We start from the raw sequence: 16,219 nt of genomic DNA on the forward strand, positions 1-16,219 counted from the left end.
TTGCCTCCAGAATCTTTCATTGTGACCTTAAGAGATTCTGAGAATGATTTTTCTCGGGGCAGGGCTTCCAGTAGCTGATAGTATGGTAGGAGGAGTGGAGTGGAGCTCTTGCCTTGTTACTGAGGAAATCTATTTGTTTCTAGTATTACTGGATTTTTGGGGAAAAATTTGTAGTCCTCCCCTTGAAAGGCAAAGGGGCTAGTTGTGCCATTTGCCTGCACAGGAACCATGAGGAGACATATGGTAACTTATGCCTGGCAGCTCCTGAAGAAGGAACTGGTGAGGAGGGGCAAGGGCCCTGGGAGGGAAGAGCAGAAGACTGAACAGACAGGTGTTTTGAGGAAGGTCGATGCAGGTGTAGGAGGGGTCTTGGATGAATGGTGGCCATCCTGTACCTTTTGGAGTCACAGCATGGCACAAAGGAGGGACCCCTGCCCTGTAGCCTACCAGCCCCCCACATTGGGCAAGCCATAAGCCACACTCAGAGCCACTGAGTCCTGTTCTGTACCCACTCTTCCTGCTATTATGAGATCCAGAGAGAACGAGGCAGGGTAGAGTCAGGGTAGCAACATAGAGTCATAGGTTAAGCTTGTGAACTCTGGAGCCAGACTACCTAGGTTTAAATCCCTATCAGCTATTAGTCATGTGACCCCAGGCAAGTTGCTTGGTTTGCTGTGCCTTTATTTTCTCCTCTGTAAAGTGAGATGATAATACTAGTACCTACTGCATAAATTTACTGATTAAATGATTTACATATCAGAATAGTGCTTTGGATAATGCCTGACAATAGTAAATTGTACTCAATAAGTATTAATTTTATTCATAAAGTACCTTTCCCCATATTTCCATAGATATCTAATTTTTAAGAAATAGAACATTACAGGTGTAGGGAAAGCTCTTTACCATCCCATGCCCCTTTATTTCTCTTTAATAGTAACCACTTTCCTGAAGTTGGTGTCACCCTTCCTGTTTATATTTTTATATATTATCACATGTGTATGTATCCATAAACAATATATAGTATGTGGCACACTGTTTAAAAATGATACCATAAATAGCATCATAGTTCTTTTTTCCCACTCAAAATCATTTCAGCTTTATCCACATTGACACACACAGACTTAGTGCTGTGTTCAATCCTGTGACTGAACCATAATGTATTGATCCCTTTGATCCCTACTAATGAACATTTGTTTTCAGCCATTCACTGTTACACACAATGTTGCCATGATTACCCTCATGGCTATCCCCTTGTACATGTATGTTTCTCTGAAGAGGACATATAAAGTACATACAATTCTTCCATTGTGAAGTGCACACATCCTCAACTTCATATAATGTTGCCAAATTGCTCTTCAACATGGTCGTACCATGTTTCCCAGTTCCCAGTGATAAGTGCAAAATAGTATCATGTTATTACTTTAATTTCCATTTCCATTATTTCTAGCAATGTTAAAAATGGTTTCTCAATTTGGCTGGGGCGCGAAGGCTCATGCCTGTAATCCCAGCACTTTGGGAGGCTGAGGTGGAAGGATCACTTGAAGCCAGAGTTGGAAACCAGCCTGGGCAACAAAGTGAAACCCCCTCTTTACAAACAATGTAAATATAAATACAAATGAATAAAAACAATATTTTCACAATTTATAGGTAATTTGAACTTTCCCTTTGAATTACCTTTGCTCATTTTGCTATTGGGTTATTTGTATTTTTCTTTTGATTTGTAGGATTACAAAAAATAAATTTTGGATCGTAATCCTCTGTTGATTATATGCATAGTAAGTATATTTTTCCAGTCTGCAGTTCGTTGTCTCACTTTGTTTATGATACACTTTAAAAAGAACATTCTCTTTTTTCCTTTTTTTGTTTGTTTTTATTTATTTTTTTGAGACAGAGTCTCACTCTGTTGCCCAGGCTGGAGTGCAGTGGTGCAATTTTAGCTCACTGCAACCTCCACCTCCCAGGTTCAAGTGCTTCTGGTGCCTCAGCCTCCTGAGTAGCTGGGATTACAGGCGCCCACCACCACGCCCGGCTAATTTTTGTTTTTTTTAGTACAGATGGGATTTCACCATGTTGGCCGGACTAGTCTCAAACTCCTGGTCTCAAGTGATCAGCCCACCTTGGCCTCCCAAAGTGCTAGGATTGCAGGCATGAGCCATTGTGCCAGAGCTGTTTGTTTGTTTGTTTCATTTTGTTGTTGTTGTTACAGGGTCTTGCTCTGTTACCCAGGTTGGAGTGCAGTGGCGCGATCATAGCTCATTGCAACCTTGAACTCCTGGGCTCAAGCAATCCTCCTGCCTCAGCCTCCCGAGTAGCTGGGACTACAGGCGAGTGCCACTGTGCCTAGCTAACGATGTACTTTTCAATAGAAGTTAGTAAACAGAGACTTTTATTTAGTTTTTGCATTTTTTTCTAACCCCTCCCCAAACTAAAGTTTTTACATTTTTTATTGGAAAATTTTCAAACATGAAATTTGAAATATTTTATATATATATGTATCATCCTCTAGATCTATCATTCACCATTTTGCTGTATTGGCTTTATGTATTTGTTTCTTTCTTTTTTCTTTCTTTTTTTTTTTTTTGAGGCGCAGTTTCGCTCTTGTTGCCCAGGCTGGAGTGCAATGGTGCGATCTTGGCTCACCGCAACCTCCGCCTCCCGGGTTCAAGCGATTCTCTTGCCACAGCCTCCCTGGTAGCTGGGATTACAAGCATATGCCACCACACCCAGCTAATTTTTTATTTTTAGTAGAGACGGGGTTTCTCCATATTGGTCAGGCTGGTCTCGAACTCCCAACTTCAGGTGATCCACCCATCTCGGCCTCCCAAAGTGCTGGGTTTACAGGCATGAGCCACCGGGCCCAGCCTGGCTTTATGTATTTGTATATGTGTTTGCTGAATTGTTTGAAAGTAAGCTGCATACTTTATGACATATCTTTCTTAAAAATAATGACATTACCCACATAACCAAATACCACTATCATACTAAGAAAATCGGCACTGATTTCCTAATATTATCTAATGTACAGTCATATTCAATTTCCTTATTTGTCCCTAGAGTGCCTTTGCTCTGTCACCCAGGCTGGAGTGCAGAGGCGCGATCTCAGCTCACTGCAACCTCTGCCTCCCTGGTTCAAGTGATTCTCCTGCCTCAGCCTCCCGAGTAGCTGGGACTACAGGCAAGCACCACCATGCCAGGCTAATTTTTGTATTTTTAGGAGAGAAGGAGTTTCACTGTGTTGGTCAGGCTGGACTCAAATTCCTGACCTCAGGTGATTCACCCGCCTTGGCCTCCCAAAGTGCTGGGATTACAGGCGTGAGCCACCGCACCTGGCCTAGAGTGCCTTTTATAGCTTGTTATCATGAATCAGGATCCAATCAAGAAGCATACCATTGGTATGTCTCTTGAATCTTTATTGATCTAGAGCAGCCCCCATGCCTTGTTTTTTTCATCATGAAATTGACTTTTTGAAGAAACTAGGTTCATTGATTTATAGATTCTTCTACATCCTGGATTTTTCCCTGTCTTCTGTATTCACTTGTTCTCAGTCTAATTCCAAATTCCTGGGGAAAAGGTAGGGTGGCCCATCTTGGATTAGGTGTTATATAAGTTTTCTATGGCTGCCATAACAAATTACCACAATTTGATGGCTTAAAACAAAGCAAATTTATTATATTACAGTACTGTAGGCAAGAAGTCTGACATGGATGTTCTTGTTCTAAAATCAAGTGTGAGCATTCCTTTCTCAAGGCTCACGGCCTTTTCTGCTTCTAAAGGCCACCCACATTCCTTGGCTTGTGGGCCCTTCCTTCATCTTGACAGCCAGCAGTGTTGCATTCCTCTTACCATTATTCCCTCAGATCTATCCGATTCTAAAATCCAGGCTCTGTACATCATACCTATACTGCCTGCAATTAGTCGTGCCACTTATTTTGTGGATGGAATTGAAGGATTTGACATTTAGCTGGTTTGCTGGTGCATAACAACTAGCTTCTGGGGAGAGGAGATGCCCTGACTAGTAGCTGCCAATTTCTGTGGCATAAGTACTCCTACCATGGCCAGTTTTAAGTTACCAACTTAATTTCAGCAGGCTTGCAAAATTCCTGAAAATGTAACCATCACTCCAGCACACTACTGCATTTAATCCTGGTAAATTTCACCTTGTTCAGCACCATCCAGCCTGCTGTTGACTGTTGAGAACAGATGGTTTCTATTGATCTTGTTTGCTTTGTTTCCATAGGGACTGTACCAGGTCGCCATGGATATCATCATAATGATCCGAGTGTGTAAAATGTTCCGCCAAGGCCTCAGAGGATTCCGGGAATATCAAATCATTGAGACTGCTCACTGGAAGCACCCTATCTTCTCCTTCTGGGATGTAAGCAGTTGGGCTCAGCAGGATTATGAGGGCTCAAAGAAGCCCAATAAATTGCATCCCACTTCCTGGCCTAAGCTCAGAACTGAGAAAGAAGACAAAAGGAAAAGCAGATGAGAGACCCAATGGTCACTTTTATTAATGGCCATACTTCTGTTGGAGAGGGTGACTTACATCATCAACCAAGAGGTTTACCTAATACTGAACCCCAGATTTAGACAGCCTTACATGCCTAGCCACAGGCAACGCTGGACCAAGGCAGGCTCCACTGCAACAGCAGGCCTGCTGCCAAAACTCATGGCAGGGAAAGGTGGAGCAAAATACGGGCTGAGAGGGAAGGAGACAATCATGCCTAGTTTTTCTCTTTCCAAATTCATCAAAGAGTTTAAGTCACTCCTCAGTGTAAAAGGAGAGAGGCCAGTAGTGTTCTACTAATACACCTCCCTCCATGTGGAAAGAAACCTTGGGAGTAGAGAGGTGGTCTCCATTTCAATGGTGATCAAAAGAGCCAGAAGCAATCCAGGAGTCACAATAACCAGGGTTTTCTAAATGCCCACACGCTGTCTCTATTCGCATCTCTACTTTCTTTCCTACACCCCTACTTTGGTGCAGGGGCATTTTCAGGGATTTGTTCACTGCGGTGACCATGTTTCTTTCATTTTTTTGAGACGGAGTCTTGCTCTGTTGCCCAGGCTGGAGTGCAGTGGCGCGTCTTGGCTCACTGCAAGCTCCACCTCCCGGGTTCACACCATTCTCCTGCCTCAGCCTCCCTAGTAGCTGGGACTACAGGCACCCGCCACCACACCCAGCTAATTTTTTGTATTTTTAGTAGAGACGGGGTTTCACCTTGTTAGCCAGGATGGTCTCGATCTCTTGACCTCGTGATCCACCTGCCTCGGCCTCCCAAAGTGCTGGGATTACAGGCGTGAGCCACCGTGCCTGGCCTGGTGACCGTGTTTCTAGATTTCCTAGACGGTCCCAATTTAAAATATTTTATCCCAGTGGTAGATCATGTGCCCTTCTTTAGCTCAGAAAAGTTGGTCACCCTTCTGCTAACTTGTTCTAGTTCCCCAGAGGTATCTTCATTGCTACTGGGTGTGTTGCTCAGGGCTTCAAAGTTTCCCCAGCAATCACCTGGACAAATCCTGCCCATTTTTCTGTTGTTTCAGGAATGACTAGAGCCAGTCCCCACCCCTCTGCATCTAGTGATTCACTCCAAGAAATTTCCCTAAAGGGCTTCTGACAGATAGTGGCCAAAGAAAGGGGGATACGGGGCTGGTGATGGGGGAAGGAAAGGCAGCCTTAAACTGGTTTCTGAGGGGCCAGCAGGTAATATAACTAGTGTGTATGTAGCTGAGTTTAAGATACAGCAGGCCAGCTGGAGAGGAAAGATACACCTCATCTAAAGACATTCAGATACAAAGATTATATTTTAAGACCCTGTGCTGGCCAAACCAAACAAGGCTGCAGCCATGTGGTTGGGCTGAGATGAAAAACGAATGGAGTAGAAGAACTGTAACCAAAAGACTCAGATTAGCTCTCAGGAAGGACCTCCTGACTCTCAGGGTGGCATGTAATGGTGATGCAATGGGCCCTGGAGATCAGAGGGCTTTGGTTACCGGAAGACGTGGCCTGATGCATGGGGCAGTTGGAAGCTAAGATGCAGAGTCACTTGTCAGGGGAATGTGAGGCTAAGCCTAACCACATTGGCCAGCCAGAGTGGCTTGAGCAGAGCAGAAGCCTCTCAAGGGCAGCCTATAAGGGTCATAGGGTTGTCAGGCGGAGCACTGGGCGGCTGGAGTGCAGGATCAGGTGGGGAGCCCTAGACTGCTTCAGTAGATGTGTGAATCTGGATGTTTCTGAGCACTGCCTCTTTCCTTCAGTAGTCTCCCTGAGAAGCACCACATGGCTATGCAAAGGATAAACAGGTGGTGGGGGCGAGACGGGTCTGAGTGGCTCTAAGGAACAAATGACATGTGGCTTGAGGCCACACTCCAGACACGGAATTGGGTTTGCTGAAAGCCTTGAGTTGGGGTCTCAGCTAGACCACTGACTTGCTGTGTGATCCTTGGGCAAGTTCCTTCACCATCTCAGTCCTACATGGAGCTTAATAAAACCTGCTTTGTCCTGATGACTAAATGGAGTAAGGCAGGGAAGATACACTGTGCTTGGCTCATTAAAGACATTTAACAAAGGTTGGCTTCATTTGTTCCTTTCTTTTTTTTATTTTTTGAGATGGAGTCTTGCTCTGTTGCCCAGGCTGGAGTGCAGTGGCGCGATCTCGGCTCACTGCAAGCTCCGCCTCCCGGGTTCACGCCGTTCTCCTGCCTCAGCCTCCTGAGTAGCTGGGACTACAGGCGCCCGCCACCACGCCCAGCTAATTTTTTTGTATTTTTAGTAGAGACGGGGTTTCACCGTGCTAGCCAGGATGGTCTCGATCTCCTGACCTCGTGATCCACCCGCCTTGGCCTCCCAAAGTGCTGGGATTACAGGCGTGAGCCACCGCACCCAGCCTGTTCCTTTCTTTTTATTCTTCTTTTTCTTCCTCCTCTATGCTTGTTTGTTTGCTGCTTTTCCCCCTTCCTTTTCTCTCTCCTTTCCTGTTTCCTCCTTATCCTCCTTTCCTTCTCCCCACCCCCATATTTCTCTGCCTTCACAATAATATGCTGTAAATGCTGGACTCAAGCCTAGTGCTGAGTTGGGGCCTTCGAGCAGAGGCAGGCTCTGCTATGAGGTTTCCCATGGCTTCCTGCCCACCATGGTGGTCCAGGTACACAGGAGGGCTCTAGATGCAAAGTTCTAGGGGCAGTCTTGCTGATTCTCCCTCTTCTCCCTGCCCTCTTTCTTTCAGAAAAAGATGCAAAGCCGAGTCACATTTGATACCATGGACTTCATTGCAGAGGAGGTATGCATAGCTTGAAACTTGCTGTGGGGGAATTTGCTTTCTGCACCCTGGCTTGGAAGAAACCCTGGCTGGGTATCAGCAGAGCTGGTTTCAGTCTAGGCTCTCCCACCAACTCAGCTTGTCACCCTGGGTTGGCCACTTCGTTTCCTCATCAATAAAATAGCTGATCTCAGTGATTCCTTCCAGCCCTGGAGCTCCAAGACTGTGAGCATCTAGGAACCAGCTGTCACTGCACAGTTGAGCAGAACCAATGGGAGAGAGTTCCTGGGCTTGGACCCGTGGGAAAACAGCAGGAAAAGGTAAAGCAGAGGATGTGAGAGTCCCAGAGAGAGGAAGAATTCAGGTGGTGGGAAAGGGCTGACCTGTGTGAATTCTGGTTCTACCCTGAATTCTCTGAGAGATGCTGGGCACACCTCTCACACCTGGGTGTCAGATACCCTTAAAGAGTCTTACTCAGGTGCAGCGCAGCTGTTGACACTCGGAAGGCTGAGGTGGGAGGATCACTTGAGGCCAGGAGTTCAAGACTGCAGTGAGCTATGGTTGTTATCACTGCATTCCAGTCTGGGTGATAGAGCGAGGCCCCCTCTCTAAAAGAGTCCTCTCATTTTGATGAGGGAATGCTTTTATATCCATGGGAGCTTTGGACTGTGTGACTTGTTCTCTGAATTTCAATCTCATCATTGTTATCTTCTTGGCTTCTCTCCATGATATCCTGGGTATTAAATATTAAAATCCAATTTAAAATTTAAAAGAGTCTACCTATTTATAGGGAACATCTGAAATTCTCACCAATGCAGACCTGACTTGATCCTGGCTTGGAGTAGCCACGTTGTTGTTTTTTTCCTCAGTGGAAGGGGAAAGAAAAGAACTTTATAATGGGTATCAGGGCCACCTGTGCCCATCTCCTGCCCCACCCCTTTCTCTTCTTGGAGCCCAGGTATGGCTTCTGTTGCCTGCCTCTCCTGGGCACAGCCTTATTTTTCGTGCCCCCTCGTGTATGAAGCATACTCAGTTAAGTCATTCAAGCTCTGTGACTCTTCAGCTCTTCAGGCTGGCTAGTGTGTGACACTGAGCACTGAAGCTTAATCAGGCTCTTTCCTTCAGGCAGGAGAAACTAGGGGCCTATCTGAGAGCCACAGAACTCTAGATATGAGGGCAATTCTGTGCACCGCAGTAGAGGGCGGGAAGAGGGCACAAAGGGAAAATTCTTTGTTACGGGCAAGGTCTATAGGTGGTCCTCAAATGAATCATGCCTGACTCTGGTTCCAACACAGGGAAGAGTAGAGAGCCAATTTATCCTCCCGTCTCAGCCTTCTGAGTAGCTGGCATTACAGGTGTGCGCTGCTGAGCCCAGCTGGAGGCTCATTTTAAAAACCAGCCCTTTGGCCAGATGTGCTAGCTCACGCTTGTAATCTCAGCACTTTGGGAGGCCGAGGCAGGAAGATTACCTGAGCTCAGGAGTTTTAGACCAGTCTGAGCAACATGTGAGACCCTGTCTCTACTAAAAATTAAAAAATAAAAATAATTAGCTAGGCACGGTGGCTCACACCTGTGATCCCAGAATTTTGGGAGGCTGAGGTGCGAGGATTGCTGGAGCCTGGGAAATCGAGGTCGCAGTGAGCTATGACTGTGCCACTGCACTGCAGTCTGGGTGACAGAGTGAGACCCTGTCCCCCTGCCCCCAACCCATCCCAAAAACACAAGCCCAGCCCTCTGAGTGATGCTAATGAGTATAGGGTTTCTTTGGGGTGATGAAAAGCTTCCAAAACAGTGTGGTGATTGTTGTACAACTCTGTGAATACACTAAAAAACACTGAATTGTACACTTTAAATGGTGATTTCCAGGGCATGTGAATTATATCTGAGTAAAAATGACATATAATATATAGTACACACACATATATAGTTACCTAACCTGCCCCTCAGCACAGCATTTGGATTCTGATGGAAAACTAAGCCTCAGTATAGTCCTTATTGGGCTTCTAATAACGCTAAACTTCTCACAGACAACCCTTAGTATTAGAGAGGCTTAGAATCATAGACTCAATTATTGCAGCAACTGTCAGACAGTGGAAACAATGGATACATTTACAAAACATTGTTTAGAAAAACACTGAGTGAAGAAAAGCAAATTGCGCAAGTGATGTCTACAGTCTTGACATTTATGTAAATTTTTTATTTTCAGTTTTTGAGACAGAGTCTTGCTGTGTCATCCAGGCTGAAGTGCAGTGATGCAATCACAGCTCACTGCAACCTCAACCTCCTTGGGCTCAAGCGGTCCTCTCATTTTAGTGCCCCCCAGTAGCTAGGACTGCAGGTGTGTGCCACTACGCCTGGCTAATTTTTTTTTTTTTTTTTTTGAGACGGAGTCGAGCTCTGTCTCCCAGGCTGGCGTGTAGTAGAGCGATCTGGGCTCACTACAAGCTCCGCCTCCCGGGTTCACGCCATTCTCTTGCCTCAGCCTCCCGAGTAGCTGGAACTAAAGGCGCCTGCCACCACGCCCTGCTAATTTTTTGTATTTTTAGTAGAGACGGGGTTTCACCATGTTAGCCAGGGTAGTCTTGATCTCCTGACCTCGTGATCCGTCCGCCTTGGCCTCCCAAAGTGCTGGGATTATAGGCAAGAGCCACTGTGCCCGGCCCAATGCCCAGCTAATTCTTAAATTTTTTGTAGAGATGAGGGTCTTGCCATATTGCCCAGCCTGGTTTCGAACTCCTGGGCTCAAGTGATCCTCCTGCCTTGGCCTCCCAAAGCACTGGGATTACAGGCATGAGCCACTATGCCCAGCAATAAATTTTAAAATACAAAATAGTCTTATATATTCTGTGGGTACATATATATGCATACATAAAAGTGGTAAACTCAGATGGTGGGGAGCAGATCTGGATTGGGGTGGTGTATACATATAAGAGGATTTTAACCATCTGTGTTGTTCTGATTTCTAATGGAAAATATGTGTTATTTCTAAAAATTTTACTTACACCTAAGAAAAATAGAGGAAGTTAGTATGCCAGATGTTAATGGCTAATTTTGGGTAGTGGGATTATGGTCAGTCATTCTTTCTTGATCCTTCCTGTCCTCTGGAGGAACACAGTAGGGGTATGGCTGGCCTGCAGTGAGTGAAGGGAAAATGGTGAGAAATGGTGTTTGAGAAGCAGATGGGCCAAGTCTCCTATGCCCTATTTGAAGTGTATTCCCTTTTCCCCATCCCATTTTTTTGAGCTCCTAAGGTAGGCCTAGATCTGTGTGTGGTCGTGAGGAATATTAGGCTGTGTAACATCCCCAGCCTGCCATTGAGGAGCTAACTAGGAGTTATGATGAGACTTAACTAGTAAGTTACCCACTTTCATGATAATTACATGAATCCATTCACTAAGGCAGAGCCCTTGTAACCTAATTACCTCTTAAAGGTCTCAGTTTTACAAATTTTTTTGTAGAAACAAGGTCTTGCTATGTTGCCTGGGCTGGTCTCAAACTCCTGGCCTCAAGTGATCCCCCTGCCTTGGCCTCCCAAAGTGTTGGGATTATAGGCATGAGCCACTGTGCCCAGCATCCACTTCTTAATAGTGTCAGAATGGCAATTATATTTTGACACAAGTTTTGGAGGGGACGTTCACCCTATAGCAAGAGCCTACTGGGGAAGGGGCTACTCTTTCAGCTAAGATGACCCAGTGGGGACTCACTGAGGGTGTGGCAGCATCTGAGCCGAGACCAGAATGATGAGTCAGCCATGTCCACGAGAAAACCCAGGGGACAAATATTCCAGGCAGAAAAAAACAGCCCAGGCAGAGACCTCAAGACAGAGCCGAGCTTAGCACATGCCAGGGACAGGTAGAAAGTTCCAGAGTAGAGAACAAAGGGGAGAGGTAGGAGATGAGGCTGGAGAGAAGCCATTGAGGGTGTTCACAACTCACAGTGTCACTTCTTTAGCAGGTGGGAGTGGTAGGTGAACGTGCTGGTCCATGAGGCCTGGTTCACTGGAGAAGAAGAGCTTTAGCTAATAGTCTCTGGAAGGTTCACTTTGCTCGTTAGTCTCCTGTAGCACACTGAGCTCTAGGCTGAGACAGAGGCAAAGGTCTCCCCTGACTGCTATGTGTATGTGCTGAGCAGACTCTGCAGGACCACTGGAGCCCAGGGAAGCCTGTATTGCCTGGGAAGGTCAATGAACAACACAGGTCGGGGGGATGTCAGCGTTGATATGTGTCAGATCTCCTAATCCTGCCTGAGTTTCTTCATCTGTCAAATGGAATAACAGTTCTTGGGCTGGCAGGATGCAGTGAGGTGGGCGTGTAAAATGTTTATCCCAGTGCCTGACACACAGTAAGCACTCATCACATGTCAGCCACTGTGGTACAGGGAACGGGAGAGTGTACAAGCAGGACTGTGGGGTGTTGCCCGCTGGCCCATGGGTGAAATTGCTGAGTCCCCTGTATCACTCTGGTCCTCTCTCCCCAGGGTCACTTTCCTCCAAAGGCCATTCAGATCATGCAGAAGAAGCCTTCCTGGAGAACAGAGGATGAGATCCAGGCCGTCTGTAACATCTTGCAGGTTCTGGATAGCTATCGGAACTACGCAGAGCCCCTGCAGCTGCTCCTGGCCAAAGTCATGCGCTTTGAACGGTCAGTGAGGGGCACAGCCCTTGGCCACCAGGCTGAGGCTGGACTGAGCAAAAGAGCCTGGCTGAGAAGGTGTGGCAGGTCCTGCCCACCCCTCTGCATAGTGTCAGCCATAAATGAAGTCTTCTGTCCATTCACTTCAGCTCCCACTGCTATGGTCGCAGCACCCTTTATCTCGCTCACTTATTGAGACTCTTAGATAATTAAAGGGCCATTAAATCTGGAGAGGATCTAGTAGGAACCTCAGAGAAGATCTGGTCCAATTCCCTCATTTTTCAGATGAGGAAACTGAGGCTCTGTGGGGGAAAATGGCTCCTCCTAGGTCACCCAGACAAAAAGAAACAGCGCTGAAGCTCTTTTCAGTTACGCCCATCAGAGCTTGGGATGAATTCTTTCTGAAACAGCTTGGCTTTGCTTGAATTACCACTGAGGTCAGTGATGCTCTGATTGAGAGTTGAGAAAGGGTAGTTTCCCAAAGGAGAATCAGGGTGTGATTGGTGGAAAAATATGACCAGATGCTTGACAGCAAAAGCGACAGATGTCTGCTTTTGGAGATTCGGGTTCTAGCTCTGACTTGATTGTGGCTTGCCGTGACTTTCAGCAAGCTGTGGGTTCCTTGGGTCCCCCTTTCCCCTTCCCAAAAATGTTGGTTGAGCTTGATGGTCTCTGAGGGTCTTTCTGGCTCTAGCTCTAGTCATCTTTACTTCAGTGAACAGTGCCTGTGCTCCCTCATCTTCAAAATCTCATTTCCTAGCTGAATATTCCTGCTATCTCCCAGCTAGTCATTATCACCTGGGCCATCTCCTCTTTCTTTTTTCTTTTTATTATTATTATTTTTTGAGATGGGTCTCGTCCTGTCAACCAGGCTGGAGTGCAGTGGTGCGATCACAGCTCACTGAAGCCTCTACCTCCTAGGTTCATATGAGCCTTCCACCTCGGCCTCCTTTGTAGCTGGGACAAGGGGTAGGCATCACCATTCCTGGCTAATTTTACTTTTTATTTTTTGTAGAGACAAAGTCTCACTATGTTGCTCAGGGTGGTCTTGAACTCCTGAGCTCAAGTGATTCTTCCACCTCAGCCTCCCAAAATGCTGGGATTAGAGACGTGTACCACCGTGCCTGGCTTGCCTCTTTCCTACATTGATAAAGATTCCAGGCTGATACTGGTTTGTAGCTCATGAAGCCCACAGCCACAATGGAGGCTGGGCAGTACTGACTCCAGCCTGGTGTGGTCCTCTGTCTGTCCTCTGATCCCTTCCCTCAGGAGTTTGCCACAGAATCACAAGGCCAGTGAGTACTCTCTAAGAGGTCAGAAGAGGAGATGCTGCTGGGGGCTGGGTCAGGGAAGGCTTCCTGGAGGAAGTAGGATCTGAGTTCCTGAAAGGATCTGAATAGTGGAGAAGACAGGGAAGGCCATTGCAGGCAGGGGAGCAACATGGACAAACTGATGGAACAAAGTGGGTATCATCTGCCCTGAGCAGGGTGTTGGTTCCCCTGCTGCTGGTCAAGCCAGCGAGTCAGGAAGGAACAGAAGGTGGCAGTGTGGAGGGGGAGGAGGAAGAGGAGGAACTGCTGAGGGCAGGGCCATGAGCTCAGAGCTGGGGACAATGGCCCTGCTATCGGGGCACTTCCACAATGACTGCTCATCAGTCCTGGCAGAGACTAAAGGGCAGACTTTTTTTTTCCCATTGTCTCCTGGGTAAAATCCAAACTTAGCTGAGCTTTGGAGGCCCTTTATGGTGGGACCAGTCGAATTTCTCTCCCACCACTCCCCTGACCTTGCCTTCTCCCATTTTCCTTTCCCGTGAAGTACACATTACCTGTGAAGTACACGTTATCCCTTGAATGTGCCGTGCTTTGGGCCACCTCTGCACCTTTGGTCATGGTGGTCCCTGTGCTTGGGACCCTCTTCCATCTCTTTGTCCACCTGGATGACTCACTTCAAGCACCATGCTAGAGCCTTGTCTGACCTTCCTAAGCTTGGATAAAGGCCCCTTCTCTGTGCTCCTCAAGTAGCCTGCACTGACATCTCTTAAAGCATTTTTAAACCTTATTTACATCCTGTATGTGACCATAATTTTGAAAACAAAGTCTGTGTTGTTCATTGTGCCCAATTTTTTTTTTTTGAGACAGAGTCACCCAGGCCAGAGTGCAGTGTTATGGTCATGGCTCACCATAGCCCTAAACTCCCAGGCTCAGGTGATCTTCCCACCTCAGCCTTACAGGCAGCTGGGACTACAGGTGTGCACCCCCACACTTGGCTAATGTTTGCATTTTTTGTAGAGATGAGGTTTCACCTTGTTGCCTACCCAGGAGTTCAAGACCAGCCTGGGCAACATAACAAGACTCCGTCTCTCCAAATAATAGAACAATTAGCTGGATGTGGCAACTTCAGGTCTTAGCTCAAATATCCCTTCCTTATTGATAGTAATAGTAAGAATAGCTAACATGGGACTGGGCACAGTGGCTTACTCCTGTAATCCCAGCACTTTGCAAGGCCAAGGTGGGAGGATCCTTGAGCCCAGGAGTTCAAGACCAGCCTAGGCAACATAGTGAGACCCTGTCCCTATCTCAAACTCCTAGGCTCAAATGATCCTCCCACCTTGGCCTCCCAAAGTGCTGGGATTAACAGGCGTGCGCCACCACACCTGGCCTCACGGTACCTAACAGACACCACTGATATTTATTTAACTTATTGAATGAATGAAGGAAAAGAATAAATATCGAAAGAATTGAGATTTGGACTTGCATACGAAATACAGAAACTTCCCTCTGAGTTTAAGAACTCCTTGTTCGCTCTGGGCCTGGGCACCTCTACCCTAAGGGTGCCCAGTTGGGTAGTGGGCTGCTGGTAATTATGATAAGACCATTATCTGTGTCTCATTCTAGGCATACTCATCTGCATTTTACAGACAAGAGAAACCAAGGATCAGAGAGGGGATATCCATTGCTCAGTGTCACACAGCTAAGAGCAGAACCAGGATTTGGATCCTGGGCTAACGCTAAAGCCAGTCCTCCTAATCATTTAGTGACTCTACTAACCCATTCATTGCTTTCAGCATGTGTTCACTCATTTATTCCACTATGTTCAACGAACATTCACTGTGTCCAAGCACACGCAGCAGTGACCCAGACTGGCAAAGACTCTGCTCTCGGGAAGCTTCAGTCCAACCAAGGCAGGCAACGGGATAGGTGTTAGTGAAAGGCTCCAGCTTGACTGGCAGGGCTGGGCTGTCCTGAGGGCCCTTCTGGTCCAAGTCTGTGCTCTTATATCCCAGAGCAAAGAGCACAACCGGTCCAGAGCTCCTCCCAGCTTGGACCTGCCCCCATGTCACTACCCAATCAACTAGCAGTGGTCTTTTCCCAGGTTTGGTCGCAGGCGTGTGATCATCAAGAAGGGGCAGAAGGGCAACAGCTTTTATTTCATCTACCTGGGCACAGTTGCAATAACCAAGGATGAGGATGGCAGCAGTGCCTTCCTAGATCCCCACCCGAAATTGCTGCACAAGGGTAGCTGTTTTGGGGTAAGCCCAGGGGAAGGACCCAGTTTCCTGGGGTGGAGTGGGTGGAGGTGACAGGACTTTTGCTAGAACCTCTCAGCCAGGCCCAGTCCTGCCTAGTACTCTGTACAAGTCACTGTCCCGTGTGGGCCCCTTACCTGTCAAATGCTAATTGAGTTGGACTAAGATCAGCCTCTTCATCTGTGATGTTTAAGAAGTATGTTCCTGATACAGCCCTTTAGAGATGAAGTGACTCCATAGTGAGGCCTCTCCAGCTTCCTCCCCTCTGGCCTGTTCAGGTCTGTTGCCTCTTTTTCCATAAGCAGCAGATTAAGAAGAAGGGGAGTGGGCCCCAGTGGGAGAATGTGCAGGAGAATAGAGGGGGCTGGGGAACACACAGTCTGGTGAGGAGAGAATTCAGGGGGAAGATGGAGGCAGGGAAGATGTGTGTAAGGCTGAGGACAGGAAGTGGAGGTGGCCTCACACTTGCCCTTGCCCTGTCTACCCAACAGGAAACGGACGTTCTGCATGCTTCAATGAGGAGGTCCACCATCGTCTGTATGGAAGAAACGGAGTTCCTGGTTGTTGACCGGGAGGACTTCTTTGCTAATAAGCTGGACCAGGAAGTTCAGAAGGATGCTCAGTATCAGTTTGAATTTTTTAGGTAACTCTGCCTTCATTCAACATTTTTTTCCCCTTGTGTGTTTATTAGCTGCCTGACTTTGTCTGTCCTAGGCCTGGTGGGAAACATACTGGTTGCTGTTCTCTCTGTGTGGGATGCTCTGAAGTCCCACCTCGTACCCACCTTCTCTCTCTGCAAACTCCTA

The 16,219-nt window shown here is 47.0% G+C and overlaps 1 protein-coding gene across 5 annotated transcripts in view; it reads left to right on the top strand.

Moving 5' to 3' along the window:
* The window catches only part of CNBD2 (cyclic nucleotide binding domain containing 2), a 74,446-nt gene that overhangs the window by 14,081 nt on the left and 44,146 nt on the right, over nucleotides 1-16,219 (top strand). For 2 of the 5 annotated variants that reach the window (XM_008957245.4, XM_055104819.1), the window contains exons 3-7: nucleotides 4,238-4,375; nucleotides 7,224-7,277; nucleotides 11,733-11,896; nucleotides 15,260-15,416; nucleotides 15,905-16,056. In XM_008957245.4, coding sequence (XP_008955493.2) covers nucleotides 4,238-4,375; nucleotides 7,224-7,277; nucleotides 11,733-11,896; nucleotides 15,260-15,416; nucleotides 15,905-16,056 — 665 coding nt within the window. Of the gene's footprint in view, nucleotides 1-31; nucleotides 280-4,237; nucleotides 4,562-7,223; nucleotides 7,278-11,732; nucleotides 11,897-15,259; nucleotides 15,417-15,904; nucleotides 16,057-16,219 lie in introns of those variants that run through there. The other 3 variants (XM_034947020.3, XM_055104822.2, XM_055104823.2) reach the window with 3 other exon arrangements.

This window comes from Pan paniscus, chromosome 21 (assembly GCF_029289425.2).
Source record: "Pan paniscus chromosome 21, NHGRI_mPanPan1-v2.0_pri, whole genome shotgun sequence".
NCBI lineage: Eukaryota > Metazoa > Chordata > Mammalia > Primates > Hominidae > Pan > Pan paniscus.